The 14,510-nt window shown below is 38.9% G+C and overlaps 2 protein-coding genes across 3 annotated transcripts in view; one reads left to right on the top strand and one right to left on the bottom strand.

Moving 5' to 3' along the window:
* The first annotated feature begins 1,476 nt into the window (after nucleotides 1-1,476).
* On the top strand, nucleotides 1,477-7,659 carry derl1 (derlin 1). Its single transcript, XM_042490666.1, has 8 exons — nucleotides 1,477-1,798; nucleotides 3,606-3,717; nucleotides 3,840-3,904; nucleotides 4,579-4,605; nucleotides 5,531-5,626; nucleotides 5,743-5,795; nucleotides 6,009-6,119; nucleotides 6,763-7,659. The coding sequence occupies exons 1-8, from the start codon at nucleotides 1,646-1,648 to the stop codon at nucleotides 6,908-6,910; spliced, it is 765 nt and encodes a 254-aa protein (XP_042346600.1). The 5' UTR covers nucleotides 1,477-1,645; the 3' UTR covers nucleotides 6,911-7,659.
* A 1,115-nt stretch (nucleotides 7,660-8,774) lies between these two features.
* Nucleotides 8,775-14,510, bottom strand: part of LOC121945632 (zinc fingers and homeoboxes protein 2-like) — a 32,471-nt gene continuing 26,735 nt past the window's right edge. For both annotated transcript variants that reach the window (XM_042489917.1, XM_042489918.1), the window contains exons 10-13: nucleotides 12,611-12,863; nucleotides 12,315-12,474; nucleotides 11,848-11,967; nucleotides 8,775-10,215 (exon numbers count right to left, since the gene is read on the bottom strand). In XM_042489917.1, the coding sequence (XP_042345851.1) occupies nucleotides 11,850-11,967; nucleotides 12,315-12,474; nucleotides 12,611-12,863 (531 nt within the window). In that variant the 3' untranslated portion in view covers nucleotides 8,775-10,215; nucleotides 11,848-11,849. The remainder of the gene's footprint in view (nucleotides 10,216-11,847; nucleotides 11,968-12,314; nucleotides 12,475-12,610; nucleotides 12,864-14,510) is intronic.

Here is a 14,510-nt window from a genome sequence, read left to right as displayed (position 1 = left end):
CTGAACCCTGGTTTTTATCATTTCTTTCTTTCCTTTTTTTTTTACAATGTTTAGAATTGGTATATATTTTCAGAAACATTTCCTCACGTTTCTAAAAATATATAACAACACTTTGAAGTTGTATTATGTGTCATCCTCACATTTCCTCTGGTTTGGTCACAAAGAAGTATCCTGCAGCTGCCAGGCATCACAAGGTCAGCATGAGTTCCAGTACTTAAACTAAAGCAGACAGCTTAAGAGTTATGATGTGTGACTAAATGAATATTAACAGGATGCATGATCAACATTTCAGTAACTTTTGTGCATTTTCAGCCCAACATGAAGTGAATGCTTTAAGAAAAATGATCTATTAGTTTATTCATTGAGCACATAGAGATGTGGCGTCTAGGATAATAAAACAACATCCATTTGGGTAAAAGGTCAAATACAGTAAGAAACGAGAAACTAGTAAAAGAAACAAAATATTCAAACTTCGTTATTTAAAAAAAAAAAAAATCTCATATTGCAACATGTACCTCTGCTGTCAAACCAAAAGTCCTGCTTCTTATTTACATTAATTTCACGCTCTGCTATATTGGTTTGAGTCTCTACAGGTGGCAGCTGTAGACACGCCTCCTCTGTTGCTGGCTGCCTCTGGATGGTCTGTTCTAGTGTACAGGGATGGTCCAGCGGGAGCTTTTGCAAATATTACAGGAAGTACCATAATAATACAAATACATACCAATAGATGTTGCTGTGAGACAATAAAATACATCCGGTTCTACCATTTTGCCTTCAAACTAAGAGCATGATATCGTTTGTTAAAATACTGACAATCTCCAAGTAAAAATGACGTAAATAAAGTAAATACACAAGCCCACAAATTGAAAAAAAAGTACATTAGAATTAGATAGACCTTAATTGGTGTTGCTTGCATTTATTGTCTATTATCATCTGTGTAATAATGTCTGAAAAAAACAAGATAAAAAGGCCAAAGACAAACATAGCCAACTGCTAATTCACTCAAGATGTTATGTTATTTTCTTAAATTTACCCCTTAAGGGACAGTCAGATGTACTGCGGGTAATTTGACGTAACCTGAACAGAAATGCCTGTATTAATTCTCTAAAATTAATCAGTACTATCACATCATAAAACTATTCTCAGCAACAGCTTAGAACTTGAGTAATGGACCTTCAAAAACAAACAAACAAACAAACAAATAAATAAATACATGGGATGGTGATCTGGTATTTGTCTTAGAAATTGAATCGTTTTCTTTCGTCTAAATATCTTTTTTATTTTTAGTTTTATTTATTTAAAAAAAAAAACCATCTATGTTAATGAGCAATATTTAACCTTTAATCGTTTGTCAGTTTCATTTTCATTTAAAGGTCGTGGTGGTAGTAGTGGGCTACTTGTAGAAGTAGTAGTAGCTGTTGTTGTTTATTTGGTTTTACTTTGAAAAGCCAAACCGGATGTGTCTGCTCTGATCCCATTAACTTAATGTGCTAGCTCCCCGTGATTAGCCACGTCATGTAAAGTTAGCAGTGGAGCATTCTTGATAAAAAGGCAGCAAGGGGTAGTTTTTTGGGGGGATATTAATTTAATTTTAAAGAGGAGCTTGCGTTTTATGGTCATAACTCGGCAGTAATCGTATGGAAAGATGTCAGATATCGGGGACTGGTTCAGAAGCATCCCTTTCATCACCCGGTCCTGGTTTGCTGCCTCGATTGCTGTTCCCTTTATTGGAAAACTGGGATTGGTTGATTTCAGGAACCTTATGCTGTTTCCAGAGCTGGTCTTTAACAGATTTCATGTGAGTTTATCTTTTCTCCGTTCACCTGTGTATGTGTGCGTGTGTGAGAGTTGCTGATAAATGCTACGGTCGTTGTGTTTTGGAGGTGGACGGTTGGTTAGCAGTTGGCTAGCAATGCTAACTGAGCAGGCCGTGCTGTTGGACAGCCAATGAGAGGGCGAGACGTAGGAGTTTATGACTTCCGGATGCTGTCAAAATGCTACTTAATTTAGCAACACTGAAATAAGGTGTAAAATTTCTATAATATCAGAGCAAATTAGCAAAACTGGCAACGTAGCCGAAATGGTGCAATTTTGGTGTTTGGCAGAATGAACGCGGTTACTTTCAGTTGCTGTTGTTTTGCATATCATCAGGCGAAGAAAGTCAGCAAGCTTCACTGTCAGGTTCACAGTTCATACAAGGGCAGGAGGCACGCTGTAAATATTCGTCCTGAAAGACCTGCCGTAAGGCAAAACAGCCTCCATGACATGCTCACTTGCAGTTGTGGAAAAGTACTAACATAAATACAATTACTTAACTTACCTCAGAGGAACATTTTTAACGTTTTTACTTCAATTACCTGTGTATATTTATAGTTTCTGATTACTTTGAAGAATATGTGAAGAATTGTATTATGTGCGAAATGTGTATGTGTGTATATGTATTATCAGTTTATAGAATGTGAGGCATTACTGCAGTAAACTACCCACAAGTATATGGAGTAGGTAAAATTAGCTCCACCTGTAGTAAAATATGGGCACATGATAGCAGCATTAATGCTTTACTTTTGATACATTTTTAAATACATAACTATGTACTTTAACTATGGTAAGAACTGTGACTTTAACATGTATTGGACCACTTTCCTGTCAAGGCATTGCTGCTTTTACTAAGGCATTTGAATACTTCTTCCCCTACTGGCTATTTGAGCAATCATTAAACTCTCCAGTGTTACATGACTGAGCACTTTTTAACCTACCAGAGAGCAAGCTAGTATGACAGTTACAATAGGTTACTGATATATCAGAGAAACACAGACAGTGCCGCAACTGAACAGCTTATTATTGTATTACTCTGTTTACTTGGAGTTGTTTTGTCGCTTGGCAACTAAATAAAGAAATTGAATCTCAACCTCGAGACATACCTTAGGTTATAAATCTTGAGGGAAGATGTCAGTGAAAACCATTATTATTAAACGGCAGTTCAGTCAGTACAATATTATAAGCTCCTGAATATTTTAAGACCCTTTAAGTTGCCTCCACTGTACACTGATTACAGTACTACTGATTACAGTACTGCTGATTAAGTACTGCTATCTCTCTAGAAGTCCAGCTTTAAGAGCAACCATGGATCGGAGTTTATTCCAGATTTAAATACTGTAAAGCCTAATATCCATATCCATCTACAGAGGAAATATTGACAATAGCAATACATAATCAAGCAGCATATTTAATTATAACCTAGTCACAGTTATAATTTGTTCCACAGTATTGTATGTTGTAATTACACCCTGTCAGTCTTCTCTTGATTACTAGTAATTTAACACAGGAAATACTCATCACCCCTCAAGTCACTTCTTAAACACTGTATTGATCTGATGTCTGTTACCTTCAAACAAAACCTTTGAATCTAACAGCGACTCTGCAGAGGAACACCAGCTGTCTGTTTCCACGTTTTCTTAGTGCTTAGAAGTTTTCATTTACAATCCACATGAGACTTCATGTGTGTTACAAGCACAGTCTTTAAAGTCTGGATCTTTGCACAAACACGGCTATGTTTGTGTCTTACTTCATTTCTATCAGACTAATATCTCTTCTGTTTGTTTCAGCTCTGGAGACCAGTGACGGCCACTCTGTATTTCCCAATAACACCTAATACTGGGTTTCTGTACCTGGTTAACCTGTATTTCCTCTACCACTACTCCACTCGGCTCGAGACAGGTGAGACTGCTGGGCCTGGTGGCTTATACACACACACACACACACACACACACACACACACACACACACACACACACTTTGGATGCTGTTTTTGTCGTTCTAATCTTTGTCTTGGTATTTAGGGGCGTTTGATGGCAGACCTGCAGACTATATTTTTATGCTCCTCTTCAACTGGATCTGCATTGTTGTATCCTTTGACCTGCACTACCGACACTTAAAAACCTCCCGTTTAAGTGATAAATTGCAATCTACCTCCAACAGCTGAGGTTACATCCCTGTTGGCCTGTTTTCCTCTCCACCATTGATCCTAGCTCTCTGCTGCTGTCTTTGCCACTCTGCACTTCTCTCTCGTCTGTATTTTCTGTACCCTTCTCCCTCTCTCTCTCTTTCTCTCTCTCTCTCTCTGCAGCACTGTGCCATGTCAGGGTGGCTCTGTGCCAGTGGCCCAGTGTCAGTCTACCCCTGCAGAGCAGAGAAACCTAATCTAGGTCACATGCAGCACAAGCAGTACAGCCCGGCCCACATCTCGACACTGCCGTTTCGTCAGGAGTTCAGCTCTGATTGTCAGCTTGTGTTGAGTTTTCATAGACATTTCTTTGGGCAAAATCCTGCTCTCCTTAAATCTAATCTCAGCCAAGTGTTCAGTATTCACCACAGGAAAATTATTGTAATGGGTGAAAAAAAAAGTCAGGTGCAGGAGGTTAGGCTTACGCAAGGGGAAAAGGGCTGAAGTGGCGGGTGACAGTCAGCCGGTGTGGGGATTTGACCAGGCGACCTTCCAGTCCCCAGCTGCTCTAATCTTAAGGCTCCAGCTGTGATTGTATTGAGCCACGATGTTGTTGTCCTTGACTCGGGCTATAGATAACCGGGCTGCTGATGAACATGCGGGTGAGAATCCTCCTCTCTCTCTGTATTTATATTGCAACATGAAATCATGACCCACCAGTATACTGTGTTTATCAAACATATAGCAATTGTGTGCAACTGTCACTGGTAATCTTAGGAGTGTTTCATGAGGCAGAATGAGCACTTAAACCAGGCTTACTTAAAGAAAAAGATTGACATTTTGGGAAATGGTCTTCACCTCAGGCATAACCAGTGTTAAAGCAGCTAAAATAGTGTCTTCTGAAGTTTTTCACTGAAAGGTTCTTCTTACTATCGCACTGTGAAAATTTGTCAGATTGCAGTTCACATTCCAAGTTCCACATCCGACACAAGATACACTTATTGTGTACTTTAAATTCAAGCTCATATTTTTTCCAGTCTTAAGTATCTGCACAGTGTTCCAGTCAACATTTGTACTTTTTGAATGCACTGCAATTTAAGTAAGCTGATAAATATCTCTGACCCGTGGCTTATTCAGTACCATCTCCACAATCTTTTCATCCTCTAAATGTCACAAAATTAAATAAACAGACTATCCAAAATCTGCCATTTCAAAAAATAACTAAATAAATCCCCTGCATAAGGTGTTATTCGATATGTCAAAGTTGTTTAAAGTCATCCTGCTTTTTAGATATTTTGTACAACTTCAACTTTGAGCACATATAATACTTAAAATGTTTGTTTTATTCGCACATTCAGGACAGGCAGCACTTAAACCAGGTGTGACTTCATCTGATCTGAGTCAGCTTCACGAAACCGCTCAATCCTGGTTCAGTCTGTTAGGCTCACTCAAGACAGGCTTTTCATAATAAGCCCCCCTTCATGAAACACCCCTCAGATGTTAAGTGATACTGCACTGCAGCTTATGTATCTCGTGAAGTCCTGTTTGGTTGGACTCATATGTTGTTGTTTATGTTTTTGTTATCAGCTGCTGATGATCCCTCTGATCATGTCAGTTCTCTATGTCTGGGCTCAGTTCAACAAAGACATGATTGTGTCCTTCTGGTTCGGAACACGATTCAAGGTGCCTCATGTTTTATCAACACAAATGATACAATTTTATCTATTAATTACTTCCGATACGTGAAATTAATTTTAATAGTCACATTATTAATTCTGTTTCCTGATGTTCTGTCTTAGGCACATTATCTACCTTGGGTCATCCTGGTCTTTAACTTCATCATCGGAGGCTCGTAAGTAGTTTTAGTTAGTTGAATCAAAAAAGCGTTTAATAGTAATGTTTCACATACGCTGCACTGTAAATGAAAAAGGAATGGTCTCTTTTTCTGTATTTCAAAGTAAGGGAAATCCTGATAAGCAGCCCATGTGTTACGTGAATGTGCAACCAGCACTGTAAAACATTTTACATTTTAAATAATCTACTTCTCTTTGCTGTTATTGTGCAGGTTTGTGAATGAACTGACAGGAAACCTGGTGGGTCACCTCTACTTCTTCCTCATGTTCAAATACCCCATGGACCTCGGAGGACGCTCCTTCCTCTCCACACCAGAGTTTTTGTAAGTTTTTTTGCAAAACATTCTAGTCAAAAATTTCACTGATCATGGAGGATGTTTTATAGCCAGCTTTAGAGCAAGACTGTCACTTTTGATTGAGCTACATGCCTGCTGCTTTAAAATGCATTGCGAAGGGGGCAACCACATAAGTTATCAGATTTTATCTTCAGCAAACCACTTGTTTGAAAGACAAAAACAAAAAAGTGAACAATTCCTAAAACTGTTGTAAATATTCATGCAATCTGAAAGAGCTTTCTTTTGGTTCAGCTTGAACCGTCTGTACTTTGCGTTTCTCTTCCATACAAGTATTTTAGATATTTGAGTGGATCCTAATTAATCCCAAGAGAGGAGACTAGTTTAATCAGCCATGCACAGAGACACGTTACAAAAGACTTAAGTCAGACCGATCACAGCACACAGCAACTGAAACACACACTGCTCCAACAAAGTAATAGATGTGCCAAAATGTAAGAAAGAAAAACAGGACTACTTAGTTTTCTTCTCATTAAGTATAAATTGTTGCTTGATTGCCTTTTTGCAAAATAGTACCACAATCCTCAAATGTTCCAGTGTGATCTGTTTTAATGATCTGATTTTAACACCTCTCCTCTCATCCCTGTGAACATCTCTCTCCTCCTCTCTCCAGGTACCGGTTCTTCCCCAACAGGAGGGGAGGGGTGTCGGGTTTTGGAGTCCCTCCCAGCAGACCAGCTGCCCCAGTGCAAGGAGGAGGAGGAGGCGGCGTGAGAGGACGTCACAACTGGGGCCAAGGCTTCCGTCTGGGGGATGAATGAGTGGAGACAAGAGGAGAGAGAGACCCCCATCCTTTTCCTCCTTTTTGTTCCCCAAAACAAACAGCGTTGCAGTTGGTGTTTAAAGTGCTTGCTTTTTCTCATTCTTCCATTTGAGGGAAAACTTGACTTAATTTTTTTTTTATGTTTAGTTATAAAGGATACAAGAGGATGAAATGTGAGGAAGCACGCATTTTAACAAAGACAGCAGCGCAGAGCAGGACTGGAACTATTCACACCAAGCTCTATTCTTACTACTACTGCGGATGTGTCCATGTGAAGCAGATAAAAGGAAGTATGAATAAATAGATATTTTTTATGTAATGATTCTTGATCTCCCCTACCCCTTTTCTTCTTACTTTCTGTCCTCTCTTCACCCTCCCCTCCACCTTTTCTCCACACCCTGCCATCGGACTGTCAAAGACAAGAGATGCTGCAGCTGCACACCAGCACGCTGTTGATTTGGACTCTCGTGTCTCCCTCCCTCCCTCTCTCTCTGTGATGCCATATCAGATTACATTGTAATTACCAACGCACTGGGAGTGTGCTCTCAGCAGAACATGGGCAAAGCTATTTACAGAGCACTGTTTCCAGGTCGGATTTTACATGGGTGTAAAAATGTTTTTTAAGCCTCTGTAGCGCTGACCTGATCTTCCCCTTTCTTAAAATCTGATCTTAACCATATGAGTTGAAGATGGGATTTTGCTTTTTTTCTTTTTTGTAAATAATACAGTTGTTTATTGAAAGGATAAGTGAGTCTGAGAGTGTAATTATTTTACTATCCATGTTTCCTTAATGCAACACTTTGATTTTTTTTTCTCACGAGTCAGGAGAGCTCAGCCAGTTATGTACCAGTGTGGCTGAATCACTGTGACTTTATGTACAATATACAGTTAGGACTAACACTTTAATCTGCCAGTTATTTTCTGCCATGATCACTTGCTCTATAAATGTCAGAAAATGGTGAAAAATGCTTTGCTAGTTTGCTCTGGAAGCAGTCAAACACAAATATATTTCTTAGTGAAAAAGGAAAGCTGGAACTTCACAACACATTTGAAATTGTGCTTAAAAAAAGGACTTATTTGTTGTCAAACTAGGTGAATATATTTCTGTCATTTGACTAACTGATTTACTGACTAATTATGTCAGCTTTATATTTGATCTGTATGGCTTTATTCTCCAATTTATAGTCGGTGTGTAGTTTTTTTTTCAAATGAAATTATGCAAATGCACTTCGACTCTCAGTTTGGATAAATTTGTTGCATTGCATTTGGAAAAAGTGGCACATAAAGACAGAATTATATGCTGAAGATCCATGTAAACACCTCTTCAAACCCACACATAAAAGGGTGTTATGGGTAAACATTGGTTGCAGAGCAGCTGATGCGCACACTATTGTGCGGACCAGCGTATTGAGCAAGTTGATTAAACTCCCTTGGAAGTCGAAATGGCAACAAAAACAAACATGACAAAGTGTATCAGAAACTGCCGCTCAAACTTGTCTAAGCGACCTCCGTTTGCTTACGTGCTGCCCGGAGGAGCGTATTTCAAACATACAGTGTTTTGTGTTAAACACACACATTTCTCCTGGTCAAAATCAAGTTTTGTGAGAAACTTTTGATTAACAATTTGTGAGATGAAATAAAAGGAGCTGCTTAAGCCTTTGAAAAGCATCACTTCAAAGACCTAAACCCAGATACAATGGTAGACGAAGTGTAGGTGACCCGACAAGCCAGTGTACAGTTTAGAGGAGGTGATATCTCTCATTGATTCGATGTTTAACTCTTCACTGGGCCTTGATTAGTCTCCCTGTACATGGTCAAGGTTTTTGATGCATGCGATTTACACTGGAAGCCCACGACTTCTGTAGTTTTACAGTTGGTTGTGTATTTATTGAGTTACAGCAGACTTAAAGTAGAAAATGAAAAATGCAAGCGGTTTTCCATTCTAGGGAACCAAATGTACAGTATCCCAGATACTCGTCTGAACATGAAACTAAAGCAGCAGCAGCAGCAACAGACATTCAGCCAGCAAACAGCCATACACCCGCTGTTCAAACCAGGGTTCAATGACAGTTCAACTCATTTTTTTTTTTTTTTTTGCTGCACAAATATCGCAAGCAATTGCAATTTGACCCAGAAATCACAGATATCCCTTTAAATCATTTTTGAAAATGAGTTTTTAAAAATGAAAATTGTTGAAGCACATGCAAGAAGTTCATGACAGCTTTGGCTGTTGGGATATTTTCGATGCTTTTTTGCCATTTTTCAGCACAGATCTGATCATTTATCTCTGTAACTCTTGAACCACCGTTTTCAGGTGTTCTGAACTGACTGTACAAAAATCAGATTAATGCAATCCAGCTTTGAACAGGAGGACCTTCCACAACGGCTTTGTTCACAGATCACAGGAGTTACTTTATCACGTGTGAAATACTTTCACCAAAATGTTCTTGGCAAGTTCATTCATGGGTATTTCAAGTTTTCCAAACAGAGAAGTGATAAAATCGTCACCAGTCTGTACTGTACCCAGTTCTGAGGCAAATGTCAGATAAGAGAGCAGGAAAGGCAGCATGGTGCGATCAAACAGACACTTCACTTTTTTCTCGGCGATTAATCGTTTCTATATCATACTATATGTGTTGAGTTTGCCCATAATACTGTCCCTTGTTCTGACTGCCACTCGAGCACTTTTCACCATCATCGGCGTATTCTATGAGTGCGAGTCGAGGTGACGCTGCAGGAGAAAAGGAAAAGTTACAGTTTCCTAACAGTTTGAGATGAAGTGGCCTAGTTTGTAAATACCTATCACTACCACAGGGATATAGTATGCAAGTGCCATCAAAGACTACTCATAATGAGTAGGTATGGTTTTCAAAAAAATAGGACTGATTATCAGCAAATAACAGACTATCATACACTTTGATCTTAAAACGACGACGACAAGAAAACATTCCAGGTTTCGGGGCATCAGTCATGACTTTTTTTAAAAAATGTAACAAAACTTGCCCTACCAGTAAAACTGTACAAACTTTTTTTTTTTGTAATACAGAAAAATATTTACAAGGGTGCTTCTTTAAAAAAAAGTGTAGTAGTAGTAAGAACAATGCATCAAGTCCAGCTTTGGCACTCCTCTTAATGTCAGCGTGTGCACCACACATCAGTCAGTGTTTTAACAGTGGAACTACAAAGTCCCCGGCGCTTTGTGATGACATCACAGACAGACAGTTACATTACTCATTCCACATTCGGTCATCTTGAGTAAGTCGCATGATGGTCAGTGACTCGACAGTCTACGATTTACTCGACCTGGAACAGAATCAGAGACAGGAGCTGAAATAAAAACACGGGCTCACTATGCAAGTAAAAAAGTCACTGTTCTATATTTCATTGTTTTATTATCATGCGTTTTGTCTTTTGTGCATGTGTGTGTCCATATTTTTCCATCCACAGCTTATCTCACAAACTACTGGACCAGTCAGCTTAATAATTTGTGTGTACTTTTATGACTATGTGCTCAAGGATCTCTTGCAGTTGCGATGATTCAAACCCCTTTTTTCGGACTGTTTTATACAGTCATTTACTGCTGACTCACTTTTTTTAATCGGGAAAAAGGGGCTGCTGGTTTTCTGGAAATCACCTTAAAACAAAAAGCCCTTCTCTTAGTTGCAGGCCATATTTTAGTCATCTTCATGGTTAAAAAACTGACATCCATAGAAGAGTTTTGTTTCATTCTAAACTGGAGCATCTGCAGATTAATTCCACAGCCGATATGTTATGATACACTGAAGTTTGTCAGGTTACTAAATGATTTAATAACCACATTTGTTATCTTTGCTGCCTTCTTGACTATAAGAGAGCCAGGAGGGATAATTCCACCAGGCGCTGCTCGCCACAGTGCGCTTTTGTTCCTTCCACCACCAGAAGTGTTTTACCTGCCTGATTTTATAGACTTTGAGATTTTGTTGATTCTGTCATTTTTCCTTGACATTTGTACTTCTACCATGAGCACAGTAAGTAAGGCAGTTATATGGTTTCTTTTTTTGTCTGTTTTGGCTAAGTTTATTCAAATATTACATTATAGACATAAAGGTAATTTAAGGCTATATACTGTGTTGATTGTTATTTCCTACTTTGTTTTGCTGTAGCCTGCACCGTTAATACTGTTAAAACTCCAGTTATGAATGGCATGGAGCAAGGATTTGTGGTTGTGTTTCAGTTATTAAAAATACATTTATTCTCATAATTATACTGAAACGCACTGCGGCACGTCTCCTGACAAAACAAGAGTTGTCTACAGGCCTTGAACAGCTCGGGCTGCCATGTCGCAGCTGAAATGCTGCTGGTCTACTGGATGCACTTTTCTAGTTAACACTGTTTACATATTATAATATTATAATCTGAGTGAACGCTTGCCATGCAAAAACTAAATTTTATTTGCTAGAAAGGTGCAAATTATTAGAAAAACAAGACATTTAACACCATATGCACACTTGGTTTTGCCTTTCTGTGACAATAACAATGAGTGTGTGTGTTTGTGCACATATGTGTGTGTCTACATCTTTGATGCTAATGATGGTGTGGGTCCAAATATCATCCTGCCATCCCAGCATGCCATCTATTTTGAAGGGCCAATCGGAGGTAATTACACTCTAGTAACTTCCTGGGTAGCTGCAGACTGCAGCTGTGGCATCTTAAAGGAACAGTTCACCCTTTATTTATCTATTTATTCAAGCCAAGTCACACAAAATAAACATCCATCTGGTAGAGACTTTAAAACTGCACTAATCAATATTTTTTTTTTATAGTAATGGGTCAAAACGCGGATGTGTGGTGTGAAAAGAGTTGCTGCAGTGTAATGTTAATGTCGGGCTTTTCTCAGTTTCTCAGCATTTTATATAATAGTTTCTTTTGGGAGGATATTTCACCAGTTCAGCCTACCATCAACCAGTGACCCTCCCAGGCTGCTCCAAGGTCAGAACCTCAGTGTCTGTTGCCAGCCTCTGTCTTTCCACTCCTGCTTCACTCTCCTCCCCCACCGCCACAGTCACCTTTACCCACCTGGCAAGGAAACAGACAAAGTTAAAACACAAACAGACTCCTTCTAGGAAGTAGAAACAAACATCAAAGAAAGATTTTTATGTGCACATTGAAAGGTTCTGTGAAAAATGCCATAAATCATGCACAGATATCTAGTTAATACAACAAACAACAAGTGCAAAGGATGAAGTTATTCAGCATCCACAACTTGCTTATACAGTGCTATATTTTTAGACCATTTTCACAAAAAAATCTTAAAATAACTCCTCAGATATCCCTTGAATAAATCAAATTTTTTCTGTCTGTATAAGATCAAACACTAGAAAATAAATAAAGGATAAAAGATTAATTTCCCTCTCTCCACCCACCTCCCTTTGTCAGCAGTGCTGGAGCTGGTTTGGTCCGGTCTGGTCCGGCTCAGGTCCGTCACACTGTGGGCCAATCTGTCAGTCAACCACTGGACTTTATCTTGGTCGGACAGCTTGGAGTGCTCTGTAGCAGCTGCTGTGTTCTCGCCAGCGTCCTCCACTGCACCAACAGTTGTAGAATAAAAAGTGTGCACGAGAGCAGAGAAAACAAAGTCAAAAAAGGACCGAAAAACGTTTCGCTACATGATATTCAGAGAAAAATCTCTACTTCAACAAATTCCTTTTCCAAAATTCACCTTTCACAGCCTTAACTTCCAAGGAAACACTCTGGTCTTTCTCAGAGCTCTGGCCGTTCTGTTCCTGGCCAGCTTTCTGCTGTTCTACAAGGTTTTGGTTTTGGAAACTCTCCATCCAGTCCATAGTTTCCCCGTTTTTTAGTGCCGAGCGGTGGTCCTTGAACCAGCGGACAATGTCTGTGCGCCCGAGACTTGTTTGGACCTCCAGCTGGCTGTACTCCTCAGGAGATGGCCACTGAGTCCGACAAAACATCTGTCAAGACAGATTACAAAAATATTAAATCCTTCCAATGTTTCATCGCAAAAATAAAATGGTTTACTGAGCCGCCATCATAAAATGAAAACTCTAAATGTAATGATCAGGAAAAGTAAAAAATAGTTTGCGCCTTGCTTTTCTACTTAGAGCACAAGTCAGTGAAGCCTCCTGCCAGCTCACGGTTAAGAGATAAATTATTAGTTGATCACAAATATGAAATGTTATAGTAACATTTCTAAATTACTGTTTTAGCTCTACTAACAGCCTGGTTCTAGTCATGGCAAAGTCTGCAACATCGGAGGATGAGTAAAGGATCTACACACTTCCTCCACTACTGAACACACTAAAATGAACATGGCAAACATTATACCTGCCAAACATCAGCATGTTAGCTTTGTCATCAGTGTAGGTGTCAGACACTTGAATGTGATGCTTTTTGAGATATATCCAGATCATTTTTTAACCAAATTTAAGTCAGATTTTTAGAAAAGTTATCTTTTTCTTATTCCAGCATTGTATGTAAGTAGTTTGTACATGTGTAGTGCTGTGCAGAGGTAGGCTTTATGCAGGAATATGATTACACTAAGCAAGCAAGTGCAAATATAAAGTTAAGTGACAATATTAGGTCAGAAATGTGGACTTTCAGACATAAGAGCTGGACTCATTTTGACAAAAAAGAAATTTAAAGATGAATAAATTAAAGTAGATCAAATCTTTGTTTTACACATTTAAATGTATTTGAATCTTAGATATTTTTTGTCGTTTTAAGGATCTGCGGACACCTTGTTCATTGTGAACATGTTAGCAAGCTGTTGTCAGCATTCAGCTCAAAGACTATGAACAGCCAAACAGAGCTTCCAGCATGCACGTCAATATATCTATTTGGACCTGTTAAATGTTAAATTTCTCATAAGAACTTAACACAGAACACAAATATTATCTTAGAACAAAGTCGCTTTTTTGAGCTTTCTCACTGTGAATAAGAGCACCAGTCACGGACAATGTCAAAGATTTGCACGCAAGAATAGTTTTGATGCAAGCGAGTCTTTCACATTTCAGTTTCATCTGTCACAGCATCCTACATAGAAACTTTTATTGACAACGTGATAACAACAGTTACAAACAGTTACCTCTGTTACTTTTATTAGCTTTGCTGCAATGTCATTTCTTGCCAGATTCTCTTCAGAAGTAAAACACTCCATAGGGGCTCACGGGGGAGTAGTTGACTGTCATTTTTAACAATTCAGTTGAGAATCATGTTTGAAAACATACACATACCTTTATGTACTATGTGGGTTTTGGTGTGGACAGAAATATATTGGATGCTGTTGACAGGTGTATTATATAGCAGATAGACTCTTTTTAAATAAGCCAGCAGTAGTTGAAATAATTCATTAACTGTCAGCCTGTGTCTATGTTACAGAGCATAAAAAGAGCACTGTTGACGTTCAAGAGACATCTCATGGATATATGTTCCATTTATAGGTTTGTAATCCTATGGGATACCGCACTTTCCGAGACACAAATCTACTCAAGTGCCTTCTCTTCAGTGCCTCAGATCTGACCTTGTGGTCTTATCTCACTCCTAATATTCAGCTATCAGCAAATCTCATCATGTGTGTCAATCACACAGCTTTTCCTGAA

This window comes from Plectropomus leopardus, chromosome 7 (genome assembly GCF_008729295.1).
Source record: "Plectropomus leopardus isolate mb chromosome 7, YSFRI_Pleo_2.0, whole genome shotgun sequence".
Classification (NCBI taxonomy): domain Eukaryota; kingdom Metazoa; phylum Chordata; class Actinopteri; order Perciformes; family Serranidae; genus Plectropomus; species Plectropomus leopardus.
Note: the sequence above shows the minus strand (reverse complement) of the source record. Positions and strands in the feature narration are given on the sequence as shown.